The sequence below is a fragment of the Rhinatrema bivittatum genome, chromosome 4 (genome assembly GCF_901001135.1).
Source record: "Rhinatrema bivittatum chromosome 4, aRhiBiv1.1, whole genome shotgun sequence".
Taxonomy (NCBI): Eukaryota; Metazoa; Chordata; class Amphibia; order Gymnophiona; family Rhinatrematidae; genus Rhinatrema; species Rhinatrema bivittatum.
This window is the reverse complement of record NC_042618.1, coordinates 328,010,353-328,036,192: the sequence shown is the minus strand read 5'-3', so window position 1 is coordinate 328,036,192 and position 25,840 is coordinate 328,010,353. Positions and strand designations below refer to the sequence as shown.

Sequence of the window (25,840 nt, the reverse complement as noted above, 5' to 3'; positions counted from 1 at the left end):
TACAGGGGATGGGGCCCCTGGGTGCTTGGCCTTTGTCCAGAGGTATGGGCATCAGTGGCACTGGTGCCGCCCTGGCAAAGCTGGACGGGTGACTGCAGGTCTTGGTGCTTCCTCCTTGGAGGAACTGGCAACAAGCATCGTATTTGGTTGAGGGAATCATCAGTGGCCCGCCAGGCATCAATGGATTATCAGGAACCAACACCAACTGGGTTGGTAACACATCAATAAGCACCGTTGAGCTGTTCCAACAGCGGGTCCAGCAGAGCGAGCGGTTCGATGCCCTGCAATGCCTGCTGGACCCTGTGCTCCAACTCCTCCTTGAAAGTTGCTGATGCCAAAACAGACAGAGGCACGAGGGGTGGCCAGATCTTCCTCAGAGCCACGAGGTGGATCAGCAACTGGCACAGGGACAGGTGGAGATCGTTGTGGACCCCTGGCATCGATGGAAGTTGGACACTTCTTGGTGCATCACAGCAGGAGCCAGCACCTTCCTGAGCCCAGCACCTTGCTTTGAGGGAGACCGATGCCAATGCTTCCTTGGCTTCCCATGATGCTTGGCCCGGTCTTTCCCCAGTGCAGATGTCAATGACGATGAACCCATCCTCGACTTGGAAGAGACAGACAGTGTCCGATCCCCGGGGCCCCTATCCGCCGACAGTGTCGACAGAGCAGATGGCCCTGCTGATGACTCTGTTTATTGTTGCGGCTCCCAGGTCCATTGGTTCCAATGCCTCGGACTTTGACGCAAAGATTTTCTCCACCTTACTGAGCCGAACATGATGTCCTTAGGGGTCATCTGGGTGCACATGCTGCAACCCCGGACATCGTGCAATGCCCCCAGGCAGAGAACACACACCTTGTGAGGGTCCGTGATGGACATAGTCCTCAGACACTGGGGGCACCAATGGAAACCGGTCAAGGCCATGACGAATAAAAGAAAAAGGGTAAAAACAAAAGACTCACAGTGGGCGGTTGAGGCAGGCACCGAGGTACCGCTGCCATGGGAAGGGGAACGGAAGTGAAGAGAGACTTATTGAACTGCCGATAAACCTAACTGGGGAAACTAGAAAGAACCGAGAGGGACCCATGATCGGTGAATTTATACGAAAACTTGAAAAGGACGGTGAAAAGTTTGATATTTCAGAAAGTAACCCTTACAAGAATAGATCAGTCAAGCAAGTTATGTTCGTTGTAGGACCGAGGTTGCTTCCTTCTACCCACTGAATACTCTGCAGAATATTTTACCTAACTAGGGACTTTGTAATAAAAAATGAAAATAGTCTTAATATGGGAAGGGGAGGGGAAATCCTGTCTTAAAATACCTGATCAAATTTCTTCTGCTTCTTCTCCAGGTTTGAGACAATTTGGCGCTGGTGATCTAGATCCACCATTAGGTCATCCAGTTCTTGCTGCAAGCGGTTCTTTGTCTTTTCAAGCTTGTCATAGGCCAAGGCCTTCTCCTCTAGTTTCTGGTTCATAACTTCCATATCCTTCAGCAATTTCTTCTTGGCCTCCTCCAGCCCTTCAATCGTCCCCACATCATCATCCACTTTCTTCTTGGAATCAAGTAGCTGTAATGTACGTTAAAAAATAAACAGGATTAGATGTTAGCTTCTAAGAGAACAAACCAGAACACAATACAAGGGATAATAGCTTTTAAACACTTCTCATACTATGGATTAACTAAAAAACAAATTCATTTAAAATAAGAACATATGATGTACCATATTGGATCAGACCAGTGGACATTAGACCTCTAGCATTCTGTGTCAGTGGCTTCCTGCAGCTTTTCCCTCTAGTCTAGTTGCTATTTGGGTAATGTTAATATCAACTCGGGCCTTTGCTTTATTTAGTTCTTTTTCTGGGCCAGTCATGATTGTGAATTCCTGATCTTGGTCCTCTGAAGTTAATCATGTTTTCCTGTAATAGTTAAGTGATTTCTAGAAAATTATTTGCCTTGTTTGTCTCTCCAAACTAGATTGTGTTCTACGTATCTGGGAATTCCTAGTAAAGTTACAGAAATATTAAGTAGCACAGTAGTAGACTTGGTATTTCACATTTGAATTCCTTCAGAACTCTACAGCAAATACCATCAGGCCCTGGTGGTTTTCTACTATTTCGCCTGAAAATTTTCTATGGCACCCTTTTCATTTCCTCTGAATCTACAAAGAAGTTCCAATGAGGGTATCTCCCTATTTATTTATTTAAAATCTTTTCTATACCTTCATTAAGTTAAATATCATCACTGAAGATCAGAACTAACTTAGTTTTTCTGTTACTGCCTTATCCTTTTCGGATGCCCCTTTTAAACCCCAGCCTGGTCATCTAATGGTATGGCTTCCCAGACTTTTTTTTAAAATGTAGTTCTAAAAGTTTTTGCCTGTCTGGCAAGTTTCTGAAATTCTCTTTGCCTAGGGAGATCCAAGAAGGCATCAAGTTGTTGGTAGTCTGTTAGAAGGAGCTCAATTATGAGTGCTTGGTTCTCTCCATACTTTTTATAGTTATGGGTAAGTGTAAGGGGAAACACTGGGCTTACCTAAAGTGCATAACTAATTAGGGATGTGAATCGTTTTAGGACGATTAAAATTATCGTCCGATAATTTTAATATCGTCTTAAACCGTTATGGAACACAATACAATACAGATTCTAACGATTTATCGTTATAAATCGTTAGAATCGTGAGCCGCGAATCGTTTTCGTACGGAAAATGGCGCCGGCAGGAGATCGACTGCAGGAGGTCGTTCAGCGAGGGTTCCGGCGCCTCGCTGAACGACCTCCTGCAGTCGATCTCCTGCCGGCGCCATTTTCCGTACGAAAACGATTCGCGGCGGGAAATCGCTCCCTGACCCCCGCTGGACCTCCAGGAACTTTTGGCCAGCTTGTGGGGGGCCTCCTGACCCCCACGAGACTTGCCAAAAGTCCAGCGGGGGTCCGGAAGGACCTCCTGCCGTCCAATCTTTTTCGTCTATGGCCGCCGCCATTTTTCGGCGCCATTTTGGAAAATGGCGCCGGCCGAAGACGACAAGATGCAGGAGCAGGAGCCCGTTCCGGACCGCTGCCGTTCCGGACCGCCGCTGGACCCGCAGGTTATTTAAGTTATTTGGGGGGGTGGGGGATTTAATTTAAAGGGTTGGGGGTGGGTTTTAGGGGGTTTTAATGTGCCGGTTTTTCGATTTTTCGATTTTTCGATTTTTTAACGATTTTTCACGATTTTTCACGATATTTTACCCCCCCAAACGGCAACAATACGATTCCCTCCCCCTCCCAGCCGAAATCGATCGTTAAGACGATCGAGGACACGATTCACATCCCTATAACTAATCTCCTTTTAACTCAGGTGACTCAACAGTTTCATTGCCTGGTCTTTGGAGGGTGAACAATTGGGATCTAGGCTTGATGGCAGAGTATTTGCCAGTGGTGAGATGGCGATTTCAATAAATCCTGAACTTTATAACAGCTCAGTGATGCTGCATGGAGTTACACATTTGAATGCCAATGCAGTTGTGGGTGAAGAACATTTAATGCCCAACTGGTGGTGGACGTCTGTTCTGGTAGCTCTTCATTTGCTGTGGGAGTAATAGGGTGTCAGAATTGGACCCAGATCCGTTAGTGGTTCGATCAAGTTGAGTTACAACAAAGTCACTGGTTGAGAGGAAGAAATCCAGAGACTATTGATGGCAGCACTGGACTCATGTGTGATCATGGACAAGTAAACTGAAGAGGAGGCAGGAGAACTAAAGAGTGATCTAACAATTTCAGGTGGTGTCCCTGGATTCTCTAGGCTGCCATTACCTCCATGGAATAGTCACTTTCACATAGGATGGACAGAGTACTTGGTATAACTGATGAATTACAAGTTTAGGTCCAATGAAATAAGTACTTAGGTGGAAGAGGGAACAAACTGGATAATTTAAACCAGCAGATTGTGGGAATACAAAACTGCAAAGCTGTCTTAAGAATAAAATAACAGTGCATCAGAAGTGGAGGCTTTGTAAAATCAGAAAAGCTGTTTTGATGAGGAATAAATTGTTCAATCTGCAATGGTAACCCCCTGAAGGAATACTCAGTAGATACTTTCTGGAAATTCTTGAAGAGATTGTATCTCCTATTACAAAGGAATATTTTCCTCTAGCAAGGAAAGATCAACAGGGGAGAGAAGTGTGAAGCTGGACATTTCTTTGCATAGCATCTAAATTTAACTGAAATCCTGGAAGAGGACATGCCAATATGAATTTCAATGATTATCTTAGCATAACAAATAAACTGGATATGGATTGAACTAGTTTATTGGATTCTTTTGCTCTATAACATGATTGCAACTGGACAGGAAAATTGGTACTTACCTGCTAATTTTTGTTCCTGAAGTACCATGGATCAGTCCAGACAAGTGGGTTTATGCATCCTTACCAGCAGATGGAGGCAGAGAATAAAGCTTTGAGGCACTCCTACACAACTGAGAGTGCCACCTGCAGTCCCCTCAGTACTGACCTATACCCAAGCCAAGATGTGTAACTTAAACCCCAATAAAGCTTGGGCAAACAGAGCCTTAAGTTGGCCTCCTTGATTTAACACAAAGCACATACTAAACTATGTACATCTCTCATTAATCCAAACATATTACATATCAGCTCAGTAACATCCAGAAGTGAGGAAGTCTTTCGCAAAATGGGGATGGGTCTCTGATCCGTGGTACTTCAGGAACAAAAATTAGCAGGTACGAACCAAATTTCCTTTCCTGTTTGTACCCCGGATCAGTCCAGACAAGTGGGATATACCCAAGCCCCTCTACTCTGGGTGGGACCCCAAAAGACCCGTGCGCAACACACTTTCCCCAAAAGACGCCTCCTCCAGCACCTGCACATCCAAGCGGTAATGTTTGGTAAAAGTGTGAAGAGAAGACCACATTGCTGCACGACAAATCTCCTGCGTAGAAAGCAGATGACACGCCGCCCATGAGCTTGCCTGCGCCCTAGTGGAATGCGCTCTCAACACCTCTGGCACCAACCGGCCCTTACAGATGTAAGCCAAAGCTATTGCCTCTTTTAACCATCGTGCAATAGTGCTCTTGGAAGCCTTATTTCCCTTCTTTGATCCACTGAAGTACAAACAGATTGAAAGACATTTGTCACTTTAAGATATCATAAAAGAATTTGCTGCATCTTCAATAAGTGAAGCTCCCTCGCCATAGGAGCATCCGGTGACAAATTCGGAAAGGCTGGTAGCTCAATCACCTGGTTAAGGTGAAAGGAAGAAACCACCTTAGGCCAAAAAGGAAAGAACCATATGTAAAGAAAACCCCCTCCTCTGAAAAGCGCAGGCAAGGGTCCCTGTACAACCAAAACAGCCTTCAGGGTTAAGTCCTTTAAAGAAGTCTTCCTAACTGGTTGAAAGGGGGGACCACACAGCATCTAAAGAACCATATTAAGATTCCATGTTGGACAAATCTTCAGGACCAGAGATCACAGATGGTTTGCCCCTTGAGGAAACAAACCGCATCCAGATGAGACACTAACAGTCTTCCATGCATCCTCTCTCGAAGAGACCCTAAGGCTGCCACCTGAACCTGAAGGGAATTATAGGCCAAACCCTTAGCCAAGCCGCTTTGCAAAAGGCCAGAATCTGTGGAACGTCCACCTTCAAAGGTTGCACATTGTTCCACAGACACCATGATTCAAACACTTTCCACACTGACATAAGTCAATGACGTGGAAGGCCTCCTTGCCCAAAGCAAAATTGCAATCATTGCCTCTCAAAAGCCTAGCCACTAGACAGAATCGATCCTCCCGGTCTGAAAATATGGATCCCTGCCGTGACAACCCTGACAGATGGTACCGTCCACTGCTAGACGAAAAAGATCTGGAAACCACGGCCAGCACGACCACTCAGATGCCACCAGAATTATCCTGTCTGGGTGAAGCTTGAAGCACCGCGGCACTCGACCTGTGAGAAGCCACATTTGAAACACATATAGCGTGTCTGCCATGGTTGAATGAGAGTGTCGATGCACTCTGATTCGACCTCCCTCTTCCACTGAAAAATCGATCCATCTTCACATTTCCTGGAGTTGCCATAAGGTCCACTATTGGTCTGCCCCCACCTGGCCTGAATCAAGGTGAAAGCCTCAAACAATTTCCACTCTCCCAGATCCTGATGCTGTCTGCTGAGGAAGTCCACCTGAATGTTGTCCACTAGCCAATGGGAAGCAGCTATTCTTACCAGATGTTTCTCTGCGCAAACAACCAGTTCTTGCACCACCAGTGCTACTAGACGACTCTTCGATCCGCCCTGATGCTTGATGTATACCACTGTCGTCACATCGTCCGAGAACACTTGTACTGACTTGGCCTGAATGAGTGGAAGAAATGCCAACAAGGCTTCGCAAACTGAGCAGGAGAAATGCCAACCAGGCTTCGCACACTGCCCTGGTTTTCAGCCGACTGATGGACCTGTTACCTCCTTTACAACTACTGACCCTGTGCTGATTTTCCTTGACAAATCGCCCAACCAGAGAGGTTGACATTTGTGGTCACCACCACACAGTCTGGCACTTCCAGATCCATTCCTTTCACCAGATTGTGCTGAGACCGCCACATTGAAAGACGACCTGGTCTCCTCTGGCAATGGCAAAGGAAGGTGAAATTCCTTTGAAAGTGGATTCCAACAGGATAAGAGTCTCCTCTGCAGAGGACGCATGTGAGCAAAGGCCCATGGAAACAATTCCAGCATAGAAGCAATGGAATCCAGGACCTGCAAGTCATTCCAGACCCTGAGAATAGACAGAAAGCAGCCGAAGGATCTGACTCTGCAACTTGACTACCCTTTCCATAGTCAAAAACACCTTCCCTAACTGGGTATCTGAACGTGCACCCAGATATTCCAATGACTGGGCCGGCTTCAAATGACTCTTTGCCAGATTCATCACCCAGTCCAACAAATCCAGGAGTTGCAGGGCCCACTGGACTGAACGCCAACACTTCACTTCCGACTTCGCCCATACCAGCCAATTGTCCAGGTATGGGTGCACCAGGATACGTTCCTTCATGACCGTCTCTGCCACTATCATTACCTTTGTGAATGTGTGCAGCACTGTCTCCAACCTAAGGGAAGGACCCAAAATTAGAAACCTTGAAAGGACTGCTGCCCACCTGACAGACCTAAAAACACCACACGTCTCTAACCTGGACCAGTGGTGGAAATGTCTGCTAGACAATCTCCTAGTCCTCTAGCAATCTATTCCCTTTGGAATCACACCAAACTGCTGCTTCCCTTAAAAGAAGATTACACAGCTGCATCTTAGACCACAGATCCACCAGGTTGTCCTTGAAGGAGAGATTACCAAGCTGCATTCAAAACCACAAATCCGCAGGATCCTCCGAGCCGCCATAATGGAAACCATATTTCTGGCTGACGGCCGCACCAAAACATACAGGACATCTGCCCCACAGGGCACACGTGCTTAAACCTAGTTGTCTGCACGTTCAGCTAACACAAATTGCAGGCCGAAAACACAAGGTTGATACCCTAAACAGTCTCCTCAAAAGGACCTCCAACTCCTGATCCTGAACACCCTACAGTGCTGTTGCCCTGTCTCCAGAATGGTTGCCCTCTTGGACCCTGGCACACCACATCCATCTTCGGAAAACTTCCCGAGTTCCAAGGACTCCTCCAGCCAGGGAAACCGGCTTGCTAAGGTCATAGCCACCTTCAGACCAGCCTCAGAAGAAGCCCATTCAAGGGCAATGAGCTTCTTCCATTTCTTTGAGCCCTCCAGAATAGGCTTCCTTGCCCAGGTTCTCACGCATGACTCCAGTCCCCAGTACCCCTAGAACAAGGGGAATGATAAGAAGTAGCTCTTTATTAGGGATGTCATCTGTATCAGGACCATCCCCAGCTGGTACTCCCGCAGGAAACAATGCCTGGATGGTCTTGTGGCCCCTCTCGTGGGCCCTCCTGGAGACAGACTCCCTTGGGGACCATCCCCACCGGAAACAACCAAAGTCTCCAAAAACGAACCAGACGGGTGTCCCAGCTCGAGACATCCAAGGAATCCACCCAGATTATGTGGACGTGTCTGCTTTTGGCATCTTAGCTGAGATATGGGACCCCTGTGAGGCTGCTCATTTATTTGATGCTTCCTTCTATGCACTAAAACTTCTATAGAGCAAAAGGGCAAAATTTGAGGAAAACTCCTCAGACTCAATGGATTCCTTGCCCACTGAGGACCTCTGGTTCCTTCAAGTCCTCCCTAGCATGAAACTTCACTGGGGTCTGGGAACGAGGGAAGAGTAACTTCCAAGCTGATGCTCCACAGGCATTCAAAATGTCCACCCATCCCTTCTGACCCCTCCAGAATGAAACCAGACGCCCAGGTGCGCCGCTTGATAACCATGCCTCCCACAGAGGTTCCTCTCCCACAGGAGGCACAGACAGCTCATCATGAGACCTTATTGAGGTGTGAACACCTCAAGCCACAGGCCCTGCCACGTTCCTGTGCTGAGCGGATGACGCTGTGCTGTCACCATGGTTGGCACCAAAAATAGGACGGAGGGGGAAGGGAGAGTAACTCCCTAGCTACTGCTCCCTGTGCAGTCAACATGGCCACCATCCCCTTCAATCCCCCCCTGGGACCTCCTGGACGGGATCAGACGGACGGGCGCAGCTTATGGCCTCCGTGCCTCCCGCAGCACAGCACACTACGAGGCCTTACTGGGGCATGATAGCTTTAAACTACAGGCCCTGCACACTCTCCCGCGCTGAGTAGGAGGTGCTATGCTGCTGCGGCCAGTGACAAATATCGGACAGAGGCAAAAGGGAGAGTAACTCACTAGTTGCTGCTCTACAAGCAGACATACTGGGTCAGAATAAGGGTCCATCAAGCCCAGCATCCTGTTTCCAACAGTGGCCAATCCAGGCCATAAGAACCTGGCAAGTACTCAAAAACTAAGTCTATTCCATGTTACCATTGCTAATGGCAGTGGCTATTCTCTAAGTGAACTTAATAGCAGGTAATGGACTTCTCCTCCAAGAACTTATCCAATCCTTTTTTAAACACAGCTATACTAACTGCACTAACCACATACTCTGGCAACAAATTCCAGAATTTAATTGTGCATTGAGTGAAAAAGAACTTTCTCAGATTAGTTTTAAATGTGCCCCATGCTAACTTCATGGAGTGCCCCCTAGTCTTTCTACTATCCAAAAGAGTAAATAACCGATTCACATCTACCCGTTCTAGACCTCTCATGATTTTAAACATCTCTATCATATCCCCCGTCAGCCGTCTCTTCTCCAAGGTGAAAAGTCCTAACCTCTTTAGTCTTTCCTCATAGGGGAGCTGTTCCATTCCCTTTATCATTTTGGTAGCCCTTCTCTGTACCTTCTCCATCGCAATAATAACTTTTTTGAGATGCGGTGACCAGAATTGTACACAATATTCAAGGTGCGGTCTCACCATGGAGCGCTACAGAGGCATTATGACATTTTCGTTTTATTCACCATTCCCTTTCTAATAATTCCCAACATGGTTTGCTTTTTTGACTGCCGCAGCACACTGAACTGATGATTTCAATGTGTTATCCACTATGGCCACCATCCTCTCTGACCCTCCCCCCCCCCCCCTCGGTCCTGAACAGGATCAGATGGCTGGGTGCAGCACTTGTTAAGTGTGCCTCCCACGGAGGACCCTTTCCCTCCAGTGGCACAGACAGCATACAAGGAGAACTTATTGAGGCGCGATCGCCTCCAAGAACCGGCCCTGCACACTTTCCCTTGCTGAGTGGAAGGTGTGCTCCTGTGGCTGGCGCTAAAAATAGCCTAATAGCTGTTCGCTCCATCATCGCTCCTCCTGATACTGCTGACTTGGTGAAATTCCCTCTCACCCCCTGCCACGATCACTGGTGGGAGTAAAGCTACCCAAGCCATCCCAGCCTTTTTTTTTTTTAAACTACTTAACAGAGCAGCAACCAAAGGGAAAAGTAACAAAAAAGAATACTTCCTTGCTTCTCATTGCTCCTGGCTGCTAGCTGAGGGCGAGAGACCTCAGAGGGCATAAGAACCAGGACCCCTGGCTTTCCCTCCCTCTGGAAGAAGAGGGCCGAGGCAGAACAGGGATTACCAATGCCCCGCTCGCCCTGCTCTACCCAATGGATGGCTCACAAAGGAACCTAACACCTCGGGGAGCCTCCTCTTTATTCTCTTCTTCCAAGAAGTTAAGAAACTGCTATATATTTTTTAAATAAAGTCCAGACTGCAGGTTTGCACCTCTACCATCTGCTGAGACAGAGAAATACTGAGCACTGCAGGTGGCACTCTCAGTTATGTAGCAGTGCCTGAAAGTTTTGTTCTTTGCCTCCATCTGTTGTTAGGGATGCATTAACCCACTTGTCTAGGCTGATCTGTGGTACAAACAGGAACTTTAATTTCTTTTATGTTATTAAAAGGTTTCTTTTCTTGTCCATGAGGTATGGTTCTTTTATGTTAAGACAACACACAGACAACTACTTCTACCTATATGGCAGTTCCCTGTACGTACCAGGATCAGTCCAGATGGTGGGTTATGTCCCCTGTCCAGCGGATGGAGGCAGACAAGGCTTCGAAGGGTGCTGCTTTAAGAACATGTGCACCCTCACTAGGAGCTCAGTATATCTCTGACTCCAGCAGATGTGAGTAAGGGAACCTGGTGCTTCCCCTCCATGAAGGATCTTTCTTTTTCTTTCATTTGGTTTGTTATCCTCAGGCTGGCTCAAGGTGTTTTGTAAAAGTTAGAGCTGTCAGAAAGTTTTTGTTGGAAAAAAAAAAAAGTAAGAGGAAGGTGGACAGTTCCTCTCACGGAGCTTGCAGGCAGGGCTGCTTTCAGTCTCTCCCTCCCTCTCCCTCTCTCTGGGGTAAGTGTTGATTTTTGTTTCCTTGTAAAGTTTTCTTTTTCAGCTGTAGTTGCTCCTGTTGGGGGAAAGCTGGTGGTGTCAGCCTCTTCCCCCCCGCTGCCGCAGGTTGCCCCGCAGCCCCGCAATGTTTCATTCCCCGGGGCCGCTGCAGCAGGGAGAGGCATTCCCCTGCTGTTCCGAGGGCACCCGGGGGAGTGTAGGAGTGCTTCCCCGTTCTCCCGCGGCATTTTCGCTCCTCTCCGGCCCCCCCTGCGGCTTGTCCCTCCCCCTCCCCCGGGCTGCCTGTCTGCATGCTGCGGCCGTCCTGCTGCTCTGCCTGCGGCGAGCTGGGGTTGAGGCTCTCTCGGGAGGGGGTCTGTTCCGGGTGCCTCCCTGGTGGGGAGGGCACCTCTGGGCTGCTGGACCACTCTTCTCGCCGCGGCTCAGCTCGCTCCGGGGGCCGGCCCCTTCGCCGCTATCGGCAGGAACGGCAGCCATTTTGATTTCTTCCGATCCTCCACAGCAGCCATCAGGGGAGGAAAGAGAGGACTCTGATGGGGGAGGCCCACCGATTCTCGCTCCGATTGGGACCCCAGGGTCCCCCGGATGTGTCACCCATCTCCCCCCCCCCCCACCCCGGGGTCCCCCCACCTTTTTTCCCCGGAGTTCATTGTGCTGATGCACAATGCTTATTTACAGCGCCTGGAGGTTCCTAGGGCGCCCAGCCCGGGCCCGCCTCCCCCCAAGGTGCCCAGGCTCTGCAGGGGACCCCGGGCTCAGTGGGGGGGGGGGGGGGGCGCGGAGCCCTCCCACGGGGCTTCCTGGGTCCACTTTGCGCCCCTCTCGCTGGGGGGGGGGGGTGATCTGCCCCGGATCCTGGGGGGGGGGGGGGAGATCCCCCGTATCCTCCAGATGACCCGACCTCGGAGACACAACTGGAGTGCAATGACCCGCGGGTCCTACGCATCTTTCGGAAGGAGGAGCTTGAGGACCTTATCCCGCAGATCCTCCAGGAGTTGGACCTCGACCCTCCACCAGAGCTGCCAGCGCCCCCGGTCCCAGTTGTCACCTCTTCGGCCAGGAAGGGGGACCTGCTCTTAGCCGGTCTGCGTCCTCGCTCCCGGCCTTTTCCCACTCATCCCACCTTTCTACAATTGTTAGCTCGGGAGTGGGATACTCCCGAGACATCCCTTAGGGTCGGACGCGCCATGGACAAACTGTATCCGCTCCCGGAGGATTTCCTGGAGTTGATTAAGGTCCCGAGGGTGGACTCGGCGGTGTCGGCGGTGACAAGACGATGACCATACCAGTGACGGGTGGCACAGCCCTGCGTGATACTCAGGATAGGAAACTGGAAGTCTACCTCAGGCGGGTATTTGAGGTCTCGGCTTTGGGGATGCGCGCCACTATCTGCAGCTCCCTGGTGCAGACAGTAAGCCTCCGCTGGGTTCAACAGCTACTGACTTCCCAGGATTTGCCAGCCGAGGAAGCAAGACAGGCGGACCGGCTAGAGCCTTGTATGATTTGTTCCGTGTCCTGGCGCGATCCATGGTCTCCGCAGTTTCAGCATGCCGCCTCCTATGGCTTCGCAACCGGTCGGCGGATACCTCCTCCAAGTCCAGTCTTGGGTCTCTTCCTTTCAAGGGCAAGTTCCTCTTCAGTGAAGACCTCGACCAGATCATCAAATCTCTGGGGGAGAACTCAGTCCACAAGCTGCCAGAGGACAGACAGCGGAATTTCAGGACTTTTACTCCTTCCAGATCCCGCTCCCGGGCGCAGAGTCGCTACCGCAGCTACTAGCAGCAGGGGCCCCGGACCCCGTCTTCCAGATCAGTGTCCTGGCCCCGTCCCTTTCGCGGTCCCAGGCCCGCTCGGGAGGGGACGATCAGGGGGCCTCGTCCAAGCCCACTCAATAATGCCGTGCCTGCCCACTCCTCGATGCCGCGGATCGGAGGACGAATTTTTCACTTTTACGAGGAGTGGGCTCGCATCACTTTGGACCAGTGGGTCCTAGACATCTTAAAGAACGGCTACGTTTGGAGTTTGCCCGCCACCCGAGGGACAGGTTTCTCTTCTCGCCTTGCAGATCGAGCCTCAAGAGACTGGCGGTGCAACAGACCTTGGACAGGCTCCTGAGCCTTGGGGCCATTGCGCCCATCCCCTTCGGAAAGGTGGGCTCGGGCCATTATTCCGTTTACTTCGTCGTGCCCAAGAAGGATGGCTCCTTCCGCCCAATTCTGGATCTCAAGGAGATCAACAAGTCCCTAAGGGTCCTCCGTTTCCGCATGAAGACCCTGCGCTCCGTGATTGCTGCGGTACATCAAAGGGAATTCCTTGCCTCCCTCGACCTGACGGAGGCTTATCTCCACATCCCCATTCTGAAGGCACATTACAGGTTTCTCCGCTTCAAGATCTTGAACCGGCACTATCAGTTCCAAGCTCTCCCCTTCGGTCTAGCGACCGCCCCGCAGACATTCACGAAAATCATGGTGGTGGTTGCAGCTGCTCTGAGGCGGGAGGGGGTCCTAGTTCATCCCTACCTGGACGACTGGCTCATCCGGGCGAAGTCCTTCTCACAGGGCCAGTCGGCGGTCTCCAGGGTGGTTCACCTTCTACGGTCCCTGGGCTGGGTGGTGAATTTTGCCAAGAGCTCTCTCACCCCTTCGCAACACTTGGATTTTTTGGGAGCGCACTTCGACACGCTTCAGGGCAAGGTCTTTCTACGTCCGGACAAGGCTCAATCACTCTGGGACCAAGTACAGCGTTTTTCTGTGTTACCGGATCCCACGTCTTGGGACTATCTGCAGGTCCTGGGGTCCATGGCCTCCACGATCGATCTTGTCCCATGGGCCTTTGCACACTTCCGCCTCCTGCAAGCGTCCCTTCTCTCTCGTTGGAAACCAGTCTCTCAGGATTACCAGTGGGTGCTTCCGCTTCCTCTGTCTGTCAAGGACAGCCTGCATTGGTGGCTGGAGCCGCGTCATCAGGCCCAAGGGGTATCTCTAGAGACACCGGATTGGGTGGTGATCACCACCGATGCCAGCCTGTCCGGCTGGGGGGTCAGTATGCCACCGGAGTTCAGCACAGGGGCTGTGGACAAAGGAACAAGCGGCTTGGCCGATAAATCGCCTGGAATCAAGGGCGGTGCGTCTGGCCCTCATGCACTTCTTACCCTTGCTACGGAATCGAGTGGTGAGGGTCCTATCGGACAACTCGACGACTGTAGCATATATCAATTGCCAAGGAGGCACAAAGAGCCGGCACATGGCGCTCGAAGCCACCTTCCTAACGTCGTGGGCAGAGAAGCATCTAGCGCGCCTGGCAGCGTCGCACATCGTGGGCGTAGACAACATTCAGGCAGACTACGTGAGTCGTCAGCAACTGGACCCCGGGGAGTGGTCCCTCTCCGAAGCCATGCATCTCCTTCGTCATCGCTGGGGGATGCCACGTCTGGACCTCATGGCGACTTCCCTCAACACCAAAGCAACTCGGTTCTTCAACTGCCGGCGAGAGCGCGGTGCGGAAGGAGTGGACGCTCTAGTGCTCCCCTGGCCGGACCATTTTCTACTCTACGTTTTTCCCCCCTGGCCCCTAGTGGGCAAGGTCCTTCGGAGAACAGAACTTCATCGGGGGCCCGTCATTCTGGTGGCCCCCGAGTGGCCATGGCGTCCTTGGTTTGAAGATCTCCTCCATCTGGCAGTGGATGGCCTGATACGGTTGGACCATCTTCCGCGATTGCTTCATCAGGGACCGGTATTTTTTGACCAGGCAGAACGCTTCTGTCTTGCGGCCTGGCTTTTGAATGGTGCCGCCTCCGCCGCAAAGGATACCCCGATGCAGTAGTCTCAACTCTCCTCAGGGCACGGAAAACCTCGACGTCGGCTACCTATGTGTGGGTCTGGAAGGTCTTTGAGGGTTGGTGCACAGCGCATGATACCCATACCTCAAGGGCCTCCATCCCTCAGATTCTGGCATTCCTTCAAGACAGTTTGGATAAAGGACTCTCCTACAATTCCTTGAGAGTTCAGGTCACTGCCCTGGGCTCGCTTCTTCAGTACGCTGCTCATTCATCTCTCTTGGGACAGCCGGATATCGCCCGTTTCCTTAAAGGGGCGAAACATTTGCGGCCTCCGGTCAGGGATCCGTTCCCTTCCTGGAGCTTTAACTTGGTACTCAGGTCCCTGGCGGGGCCCCCCCTTCGAGCCCCAACGAAACGCCACCATTAAGGATATCACGCTCAAGACTGTCTTCCTGGTGGCCATAAGTTCCGCTCGCCGCATCTCGGAACTTCAAGCGCTTTCCTGCAGAGAACCCTATCTCCGGTTCACAGACTCCGGGGTTTCGCTACGCACAGTGCCCTCCTTTCTACCCAAAGTCGTCTCGTCTTTCCACCTGAATCAGACGGTCGAGCTTCCAGCCTTCCCGGTGGGGGAATTGGGTCACCTTTGTTCTCTAGATGTCAAGCATGTTCTTCTTCGCTATTTGGAGGTCACAAATGAATTTCGAGTCTCTGACCACTTGTTTGTATTGTGGTCGGGACCAAGGAAGGGTTCCCAAGCTTCGAAGACGACAATTGCAAGATGGCTTAAGGAAGCCATAGTTACAGCATACCTAGATGCGGGTAGGCATCCTCCTCGGGGGATCAAGGCACACTCTCTCCGTTCTCAGGCAGCATCCTGGGCTGAAGTACAGTCCGTCTCCTTCCAGGAGATCTGCCGTGCGGCGACCTGGAAGTCTCTGCATACCTTCGCTCGGCATTACCGTTTGCATTTGCCGTCATCGTCGGCCTCTGGATGTTTTGGCGACCAAGTCATTCGAGCAGGGCTTTCAAGGGCCCACCCGGTGTAGGGAAGCTTTGGTACATCCCACCGTCTGGACTGATCCTGGTACGTACAGGGAAAAGAAAATTACTTCTTACCTGCTAATTTTCGATCCTGTAGTACCAAGGATCAGTCCAGACGCCCACCTCTCGATTATGGGGTTCTCTCTTCTGGGGTACTTCCTTCCCTGCTCGATCCACTCACCGCACGCTGTTTGTCGTTATGGTTTATGCTCGTCTTCTGGAGATTAGTTCAACTCACGAGCCTGTTGGTTGGTTTTGCTCTGCAAGTTTCAGTTCTATGGCTTTCATTGCCTCAGTTGGAATTTGTTTCATGTAAGTTACACTTGATCCAGCCTTGATGCGTTTTTTTCTTTTTGGCTTTGATATTCTCTATACTGAGCTCCTAGTGAGGGTGCACATGTTCTTATAGCAGCACCCTTCGAAGCCTTGTCTGACTCCATCTGCTGGACGGGGGACATAACCCGTCTGGACTGATCCTTGGTACTACAGGAACGAAAATTAGCAGGTAAGAAGTAAGTTTCTTCTCACTTTCTTCTGTGTTTTCCAAGTAAATGAATATTAAAATTGGAAGAAATACATATATATTTTGTAAGTCAGGTCAGTTGAAAGATTTTCTTAATAAAAGGTGGGTTTGGGCTTATTAGATAGTCAAGTATGTGTGTGCGTGTCTCCTAACTCCTTTTCATTTCTAAATGGATAAATCGATCTGAAGTACACCTTGTGAAAGTCCGTTCTTGGAAGGGATGGGGGCAAGACGTCTTATGTACCCTTTCATAATTGGTGAGTAATTTATGGAGGGCAAAGTCTGTAATCTGTCCATGGGAAACAATTTCAATACATTATCTCTCAAGAATCACTGGTCCTATTCTTACAAAATTATATACCTGGCAAATGGGTCTTTAATTAGGATGATTGTGGTATTGGTAACTTCTTAGCTACCGATTGTTTACATAACAGTGGATTCCATCATTATGGTTTCTACCATGTATCATTTCTTATGAAATTGTCTCTTTCCTTGCACTTCAGTTTGTAATCATTCTAAGCCTGATAAGTATTAATTCTGAATACTCTGTATACTGCTTTGTATGCTAGAATATATTTCTAAATGTTTGCATATGGAAAGTTTTGATTAAGACTTGAGATTTTTTTTTTTTTTACACATCTTGATAATATTGCATGCAAATGAATTAAGTCTAGATTATCATGCTTTCTACTGGTTTTCTTAATTCAAAGTATATTCTTGTTTTTTAAACTTTTTTTCCTATAGTTATATATAAAAAAAATCTCTTGGTCTGTCTTAATGATTTACATCTAATTTACTAGTGCTCATGCTCTCTCATTTAGACCTGCTTTCCATTATTTAAAAGCTGCTTTTTGGCTTTAACAACATCTTTCAAAGCATCATTTAGCCATGCTAGCAGTAGTTTGGTTTTCATTGACATATTAACTTAGGGAATAGATTTTATCTGGGCTTCCATGATAGTGTTTTTAAACAATTCCCTCCTGGCCGCCCCCCTTCCCTTTAGTCTACCACTTACCCCAACCCATCCAATTTCCTTTAAATAATCTCTTTCCGAGCGAATTCCCGAGAGAATTCCATCGCCTAGTTAATACTGCAGTCACTCAACTCTTCATTATTTCCCTCTTAAGTTAATGAAACCCGTACGTAAGCTACTGGTATCTTTTCTTAAGTTATTGACTCCTATGCATTTTTTCATCTGTACATAGTTTTCCCTCCATTCTTATTTAATTTGTTTTTTACTTCATCCTCCTTCTACCTTGTCCCCTTCCCCTTCTCATCCCCTCATATTGTTAACTGTTATTGTTACTTATTATTATTATTAATATTGTTACTGTTATACTGTATTTTCCACCTGAGTTCATTGTAAACCGGCATGATGTGCTTCACGAATGTCGGTAAATAAAAGTTAATAAATAAATAAATAAATAAATAAATATATGGCCAACATATGTTTCCACCTTCAAAAAAAGAGCATCTCTATTAATAAGATCGGTTTAAAAACATAAGATGGTGGAGAAATACATAGATGTCATTTGGGAGAACCTTTACAGGAATTAGTGGATTTTTTTTTTTTTTTTTTAATGGATTAACATGTTGGCTAGTAATCTGAAATTTACTATGGAACACAATCAGACCACTTTACTATTTTTGGACATCAACATCAGTAGGGATAGTGATAAATTTAGGACTATTTTCCAGAAGCCAACAGAACACAATTTGCTAAATTTTAGTAGTTTTCACCTGCGTTCATTAAGACTTAAAACAAGTCAATTCCTAAGGATTCAGCGTCTTTGCTTTATTGATTATGAATTTAAGATACAAGCACAGTTTCTTAAAGAAAGGCTTTTACAGCGAAGGTATCCTATACCATGCATTAAAAAAGCATACAAAAGGGCATGGAATGTGAACAGATAATTATTATCATATAACTCTCAGCAGGAGGAATCACACTGAATGTGTGTTACGGTATTCAGACATCTCGTGACATTATTAAAATAATCAAGAGTTAAACATATTAAAAATACATGAAGTATTAAAAGAATTGCAGTGCTTTGCATATACCCATAACAAAATAATTTATTTTATTTATTTATTATTTTTACTATACCGGCTTTCATGACATGGATCACATCAAACCGGTTTACATTTAACAAAGTGTGCAAGATAAGAGATAACTCAAACAACTTTAACAAGAGCATTGTAAGGAGAGTGACAGTTACAATAAAACAGGGAAATAAATAACTGGGACTTGGAGGTGAGAAGAGGGGGATTTAACTTACAGCAACTTATTTACAAGGTTACAAGATTGAGTCCGATTAAATGTGATTTGTATACTAAATGATAGTGTTAATAATGTGAAGGTAATAATGTGTTAGTAATAATCAAGGAATGTGTTACACAAGCAGTGTTATTGGAACCTGAAACAAAGATACGACAACCAATGGGTCACACTTCCTGCGGGGCATGTGCTTATCAACAGGCAGTAATAGGCACCGTGTGGGAGGTATCTCACAGATTGCTAAAGGTTCTGCTAAGGCACAGGACTGATTGTTTATCCTCATTGGTAGTGTATGCTATAATTCGCCCATGTACGCTAGTGTACACAGGGCATACCATGCGAATGACAAAGATACTTCTGAATGAGCATAAAAGCTGCATCACGATAGGTACAACGTTGTGTTGATGAGGATCACAATTATGCATATTTGAAGTGGTTGGTAGTGGATGAGGTGCAAATTTCTTTGAGGTGGTAACAGGGAATACATTCTACATAATGGATAAATAAATTGAATACTGTTCGACCTATGGGAATGAAGGAAGTAGAGTGGTATTCATTGATGTGAGAGTGTTCAATAATATTTATTCAACCAATGGACTATGAATATGTATCAAGTTATGACAGGTTATGCAATGAACTTTGTGGTTTACTATTTTTAACAGATGGGAGCATTGACCAATCACCAGTAGTTACATAGTTCCATAGTGTGCAAAGATGGGCTGGAAGCATTTTTAAGCAATGGCTGTTTTTTAGAAACACTAATTGAAAAAGGCTTATCCCCTGATGCAGGAAGTCCTTCTGAAACACGGACTGTGTTGGGATTCCATGTCTATAATAAGATTTAAGTGTCATTTTTTTCAAAATTTTGATACAAGCTCTATGTGACAATATGTTAGACTAAGATGGAGAACGGTGCACTTGAAAAATGTTACTTACATATTAAAAAATGATTTTAAAAAATCTTTTAAAGAGCAGACACTTCAGGACAGATGATCATTCAAGGGCAAGAAAGAGAAAGCTCATTCAACTGAAAGTTGTGTGAGCACTGAGCCCATTTTCCATGAAGGTCCAACAGTGGAAGAATCTTAAATGTTCTCTCTCCAGTGACTATATAAAATGTGATTGCAATACGATCACTATGTTAATTTATATTTAGATCACCTTTTTTGTACCAAAGTACTGATAAGCAACCCCACTACTGTTACCTCTTACACCTGGGTCCTGTGTTCCACTGTTAAATAGATCTAAAGTAGCTCCCTCCTCTCACTGATTTTGGACCAACTGCTTCAAGATATGGTCACTTATGATATTCAGAACTTAAACTCCCTAGCATGCCCTAATGAAATATTCAGCCAATTGATATTGGGATAAATAAAATCTATTATTGGGCGTTTCCATTTTTACCACCCTGTCTAGTCTTAGCATTTCAGTGTTTCACCATTCTGGTCAGGTGGCTGTAATGTACACCACTGCTAAACACTCCCCTCAGCATGCATGGAATTTCTATTCATAGAAATTTTGGAGTTCAGTCTGTTTCCTGTTATCCTTTTTGACTATTAATTTTGGCGAAATTCTGGCAAAAAAAAATTAAAAATTATGCGCATAAAAACTTAAAATTCTGCAAGCTTTATATTGGTCAAAATAATTTACATGACAGTCTAAGTAATTATATTTTAAATTAATACAGAAAAAAGTTATTACTTAGAGATGTAGAATTTTAAATATTTTGAGCAGAATTTTTCTAGAAATTCACTGTAAGAGTGTCCCTTCCACTCGCTCTCCCTACTCCCCTGGCCACTTTGTCCTCTCAGGCCCCAACTCCTCCACCTGCCAGTATCTCTTCCCTCCACCTCTAGGCTCAACCCCTTCCACTCTATCGCCAGTCCCAGAGTTTGACCCCATTCTCAGTACTGCCCCTCACACAGGCTCCCTCTGTCCCTCTCTCTCTGACACACATGCAGCCTCTCTCTAGTACACATACACACCCCCTCATACAGACTTCCCTCACTCTCTTGCACACACACACATCCCCTTATACAGGGTCTCTCTCTCTTGCATACAAACGCACACAAGCTCCCTTTCTCTCACATACACCCTCGCACAGACTACCTATGTCTCTCTCCCACGCATTCCTTCACACAGGCACTCTCTCACAAATACAAAGGCTAGTACCCTCACACACATGGTCCCTTTTTCATACAAACTAGCTCCCAATCTCTCACACACATACATGTTCCTTCACAATCTCCTCATATAGGCTCCCTTTCTCTGGCACCCACACTCAATTACCCCTTCCCTGCTCTCTCTCACACCCTCCCCTAGCTCTCACACCCTCCTCTTCCCACTCTTTCCCCTCCTCTCTCACACCCCTCACACACACACACACATTCACCCTCACCGGGACCTTCATCTTTGCTGCGAGCGGAACACACTCCGTTCGCGGCACATGGGGGCCTTAATTTTTGCGGCGAACGGCACACGTCCCGCGGCACTGGGGGCTTTCATTTTCGCTGCGAATGATGTGCCGGGGACTTCCATCTTCGCCACGAGTGGAGCGTGTTCCGCGGCGCGCCGGGGCCTTCATCTTCACACGCTCTGTTCGCAGCATGCTAAGGTCTCCTCTGCTATTTTCTGTGAGAATTGCCAAATTCTGCGAGGAAAATGGCAATTCTGCGCAGAGGGGGAATTCTGCGCAAATAAACTCTATAAAGTTGATGCCTAGTAATTGATGCCTAGTAATAAAGTTGATGCCTAGTAATCTATTATAACTAATGTATTTAATGTATTTATCATATGTATTAACGTTAATATATTCTTCTTAATTCTTCCTTTATTTTCCCTCTCCCTCCCCTTCCCTGTTTGCATTCCCTGATCCAATCTTTCCTTGTTATAATCTCCTAATGTCCTTTCTAAGTTGAATATTAATTGTAAAGCACTGCCGCTATTTTCTATCTGTTCCAGCGCTGCTGCTAAAGTTTTGTTGAATGTACACCGACATGATGTTACTAAACGAATGTCGGTATATAAAGAACCTCAAATAAATAAATAAATAAATAAATAAATAAATTCTGCGCTCTGCAGTAGTGCAGAATTCCCCCAAGACCGGACTATGCCATCCTTAACATATGGTGTCACCTCACAACTGCTCTGTTATTTCAATATATTTTGTACTCTGTCCCTACTGGTTAACCTTTATTCACCAGGTCTCAGATGCCTAGTATGTCTGTATGAATTTTTAGTACAATACATTTTCTTTCAGTCTTTAAACTCCTGACATTTGCATACAAACACTACTTTTTCAGGATATGCTAATTTCCTTAATAGTATCCTTTGCAGAGACCGCATGACGAATCATGCACTCCTCAGCAACTGTCTGCTTTCCCCCCCCAAAGATCTATTTTAAAAAACTTTCTTCGTTTCCTAAATTTTCCTGTTTCAAGGTTATCAGATACTAAATTATTAAAAAAATATCTTGGTGAAGTCTTATCTATTTCTTCTGTAAAAAATGATTTCTAAAATGTATTATATTCCAAGTGTACGATTAGGTCAGAAGGATGGGAAAAAGAGTTGGACATATTGCAAGGGGATAGTCCTAATTTGACCTCTTTTTTTGGAGGCTTCCATTGATGATATACCCACCAGAGCTACGGTCCTAGTATCATTTTGTAGTGAACAAGAAAAACTTAGTGCGTCAAATATTTTAAAAATCAAGATGTTCTGTTCTTTGTGGTCAAAAAATGCAAATATTTCCCGACGTTGCTAGAAGCACCCAGTTGAGGAGGAAACAATTTTTGTTATTAAAGCCAAGAATTTTATCACTGGGGGCAGTATTTTTCTTAAAATTCCCCTGCAAATATCTTGTTACGTATCGGAAGAACAAGGTTATATTTCAAGATCCTTCCCACCTTGAGACATTTCTAGTGGATCAGGGGATGTGACAATGAGTAATATAATATGATTGCTGTGTAAAGTATATACAATATTTAGTTTCTCTCTCATTGCTGTAATTGTTACAGATTTCTTTTTAACCTTTTTCAGTTTTGCCTGATAAACCTCCCAAAGATTTGGGGACTAGTCTAGTGGAATGTTTTTGGTGAATATGGATAATGTTTTAGTTTTGCTTAAATTCCAATATGTTTGGCTTTTATGGATATTTTCAATGTATTTTGTTAAAATCCAATAAAATATTAATAAAAAACCCCAAATACTTTCTCCTTTTTCAGTTAGTGCTAGCAACTGGATTCCATTCTAGTTGAGGAGGAGCTCATCCCATTGAAATAGGCTGCCCATTCCCCAAAATATTCCCCAGGTCTTAATAAAACTAAAGCCCTCTTCCCTGCACGGAACATTCAAGAGATCATCTTGCCGCTGGTGTCCTGCATTTGAGAATGCTACTCTGGAAGTCCTGAATTTTATAGTCTCCTAAATTTGCAACATCCTCCTTTCTATACCTTAAAATAATTTACATAAGCTCAAAACACTGAAGTACTAGTTATCTTGGCATTTTCTATTGTATACTCTATTTTAAAGGCAAACAATCTAAATATTATAATTTCTTATAGAATTCCAGCCTGTGATTTGAATGCTCTAAATGTTTTAGCATAATTGTAGATCCAAAAGGATCTACAATTATGCTAAAATTATGCTAAAAAAAAAAAACCCTACCCTCCCTCCCCTCCCCTTGCCCTGCCCCCCTGCCTATCCTCCCCCACCTCTCCCTCCCCCTCTTTAGTTATTGCTCCTTTGGTTCATTTTGTATTCTGATTTTTGTTTCTGTTTTTAATGTTATATTGTTATATTGTTTTATTGTATTTCCCGCCTGAGTTCTCTGTAAACCGGCATGATGTGTTCCACGAATGTCGGTAAATAAAAAGTTAATAAATAAATAAAAAGTTAACAAATAAATAAATAAATAAATAAATAAAAGGTCAAATTTGTACCTACACTTTCAATTTGGCTGAACAAACATTTTACTATTAAGGGATTAAAATTTATTCTTCTGTGTCCTGTGCAGTATATTTAAGAACACATGTTAATTAATACCAATAAAACTGATACTTGCGCAGTTCTCTAACTATATACATGTTATTGTATTATGGCTTATAATCAATGTGTTTTGAATAAAAATTATATTGGAAAAAAAAAAACTGATACTCCTACCGCCAGTTCCATGGTTCAGTGCAATGCTCCCAGGGCCTGCTAAGATGCTGTAGAAGTAGTTTCGAGCACTCCAAAGAAAAATACGGGAAGAAAGGGCCTCACTCATCATGCAACAGCAACACTTGATTAGCTAAGAACTCTTGTGCCAGATTCTAGAGCAGTGGTTCCCAAACCTGTCCTGGGAGACCCCCAGCCAGTCAGGTTTTCAGGATATCCACAATGAATATGCATGAGATAGATCTACATGCACTGGAGGCATATTCATTGTGGATATCCTGAAACCCTGACTGGTTGCAGGTCCCCCAGGACAGATTTGGGAACCAGTGTTCTAGAGAAATAAATGCCTTTCAGCCACAGGAATTCCTCTGTTATGACTAGGACAGAATTTAAAGTATTGAAGAGTGGTAGGAGGCAAGAACACCGAGTAGCTGTACACAAAAGCCCATGGCAACACAACCCTAGAAAAGCATCAAATTTAACTCATGCAGCGCATGTGCTGATTTTTTGACATTACCACTAGCATGGACCAATCTGATCAAGTAAGCTTGGCAAAACCATAACCCATGTTCAAAACAGCTGCTCCCAGGAAAACTGCTGAGGAGCTGATGAAAGAATTTAAAAAAATGTTGAAGACTAAACAGTAAAATATTTAAATTACATTGTTGTGTATACTTTGAAAGAGCATAGGTGAGTACAGTTATCTTTAAAAAGAACCACCTAGTACAGTATATTGTTTTAAAAGAGCACTGCTTATCAACTAGGCCAAGATGCTCTACTGTTTGCCAGTCAGGTCTTACTTGTGCCTGTAAGGTGGCGATCTGTTTCTCCAAGTTTTTTCTAGCTTCCTCCTCCTCTTCCTGCTGCTCCTGAAGATTGTTCTTCTCTTCCTCCAACTGCCGGATTCTGCTGCTCATGTTTAGCTTCTGTCTGGTCTCTTCCTGCAGAAGCTCCTGTTATAGAAACAATATTTGTAAATAATTAATTGGTACATTCCAGTCTCCATTTCCCTTTCCTGGTCCATGTGCTGGAACTTACACAGCACAGCTCTAGGGCCACTAAATCAACAGCAATAATTTTAGTTCAGGTTTACTGCAAATTATATTGGCGCTTAATTCATCTAGTCCATGCCCTTGATAAAAGCTCCAGAGACAGATTCAAACTCCCTTTCCATTTACCCATCACTTGTCACATGCTGAAAAACGTCAAGCAACGTGAACAGTGGATTTAACTTTTTGACATGAAAAATCCCTATCCCAACAAGATGCAGAAGGGGAAAGGCTTTAAACTATGTGCTCCTTGAGAACAAGCCCATAGTGTCTTGTTTGAAAGCTCAAATGAAAATCATGCTACGCAACAGAAATATTCAGAAAATGTTATGTATAGCATTCAAATCAAAAGCAGGACGATAATGCATACATGGAGAAATTACTACTTACCTGATAATTTCCTTAGTACATACAGGAATCCAAAACCAGTGGATTATGCATCTCTACCAGCAGATGGAGACTGAGCAAAGCTGACATCACAGTATATATACACCTGCAGTGTCATCAACCTGCCAGTATTCTCTGCAAAAAGTAACTGGACAAACTAATGAAACTTTATTATTAACAGATAACCAATCCAGCACTCAGCCAACAGGAAAACACTGAGCTCAGACAAAGTGTAACACTAATCTAGGAACTGGATTGACATCAGTACTCCCTGGAACACAGGAGGACCATAGCACAACCATTCCATGAAGTTAGCAAGTAGCACGTAGCACATTTAAGACTAATCAGAGAAAATTCTTTTTCACTCAATACTCAATAAAGTTCTGGAATTTGTTGCCAGAGGACGTGGTTAGTGCAGTCAGTGTAGCTGGGTTCAAAAAAAGGTTTGGATAAGTTCTTGGAGGAGAAGTCCATTAACAGCTATTAATCAAGTTTACTTAGGGAATAGCCACTGCTATTAATTGCATCAGTAATCGCTAACCAACCTCTTTCCCTTTTCAACAATTCACCAACTCCAACTTACAAGGGAATCCTTGTGCGGTGATAATCTTGTACGGAGGTATGTGATGAGGACAACCGATTTGCAGTTGTCCCTTCTTTTACCTCCGTCTATTATTCTTTTTATTAAGGTCAAAAAAATGCTTTTTTTGTGTGTTTTCTTTTTTCTTTCTTAAAATCCC

The 25,840-nt window shown here is 45.7% G+C and overlaps 1 protein-coding gene across 4 annotated transcripts in view; it reads right to left on the bottom strand.

Annotated features, from left to right (window-relative positions):
• The window catches only part of MYH10 (myosin heavy chain 10), a 461,218-nt gene that overhangs the window by 55,056 nt on the left and 380,322 nt on the right, over positions 1-25,840 (bottom strand). For all 4 annotated transcript variants that reach the window (XM_029600341.1, XM_029600340.1, XM_029600342.1 and 1 more), the window contains 2 exons: positions 24,465-24,617; positions 1,323-1,571 (listed from right to left, as the gene is read on the bottom strand). In XM_029600341.1, coding sequence (XP_029456201.1) covers positions 1,323-1,571; positions 24,465-24,617 — 402 coding nt within the window. The remainder of the gene's footprint in view (positions 1-1,322; positions 1,572-24,464; positions 24,618-25,840) is intronic.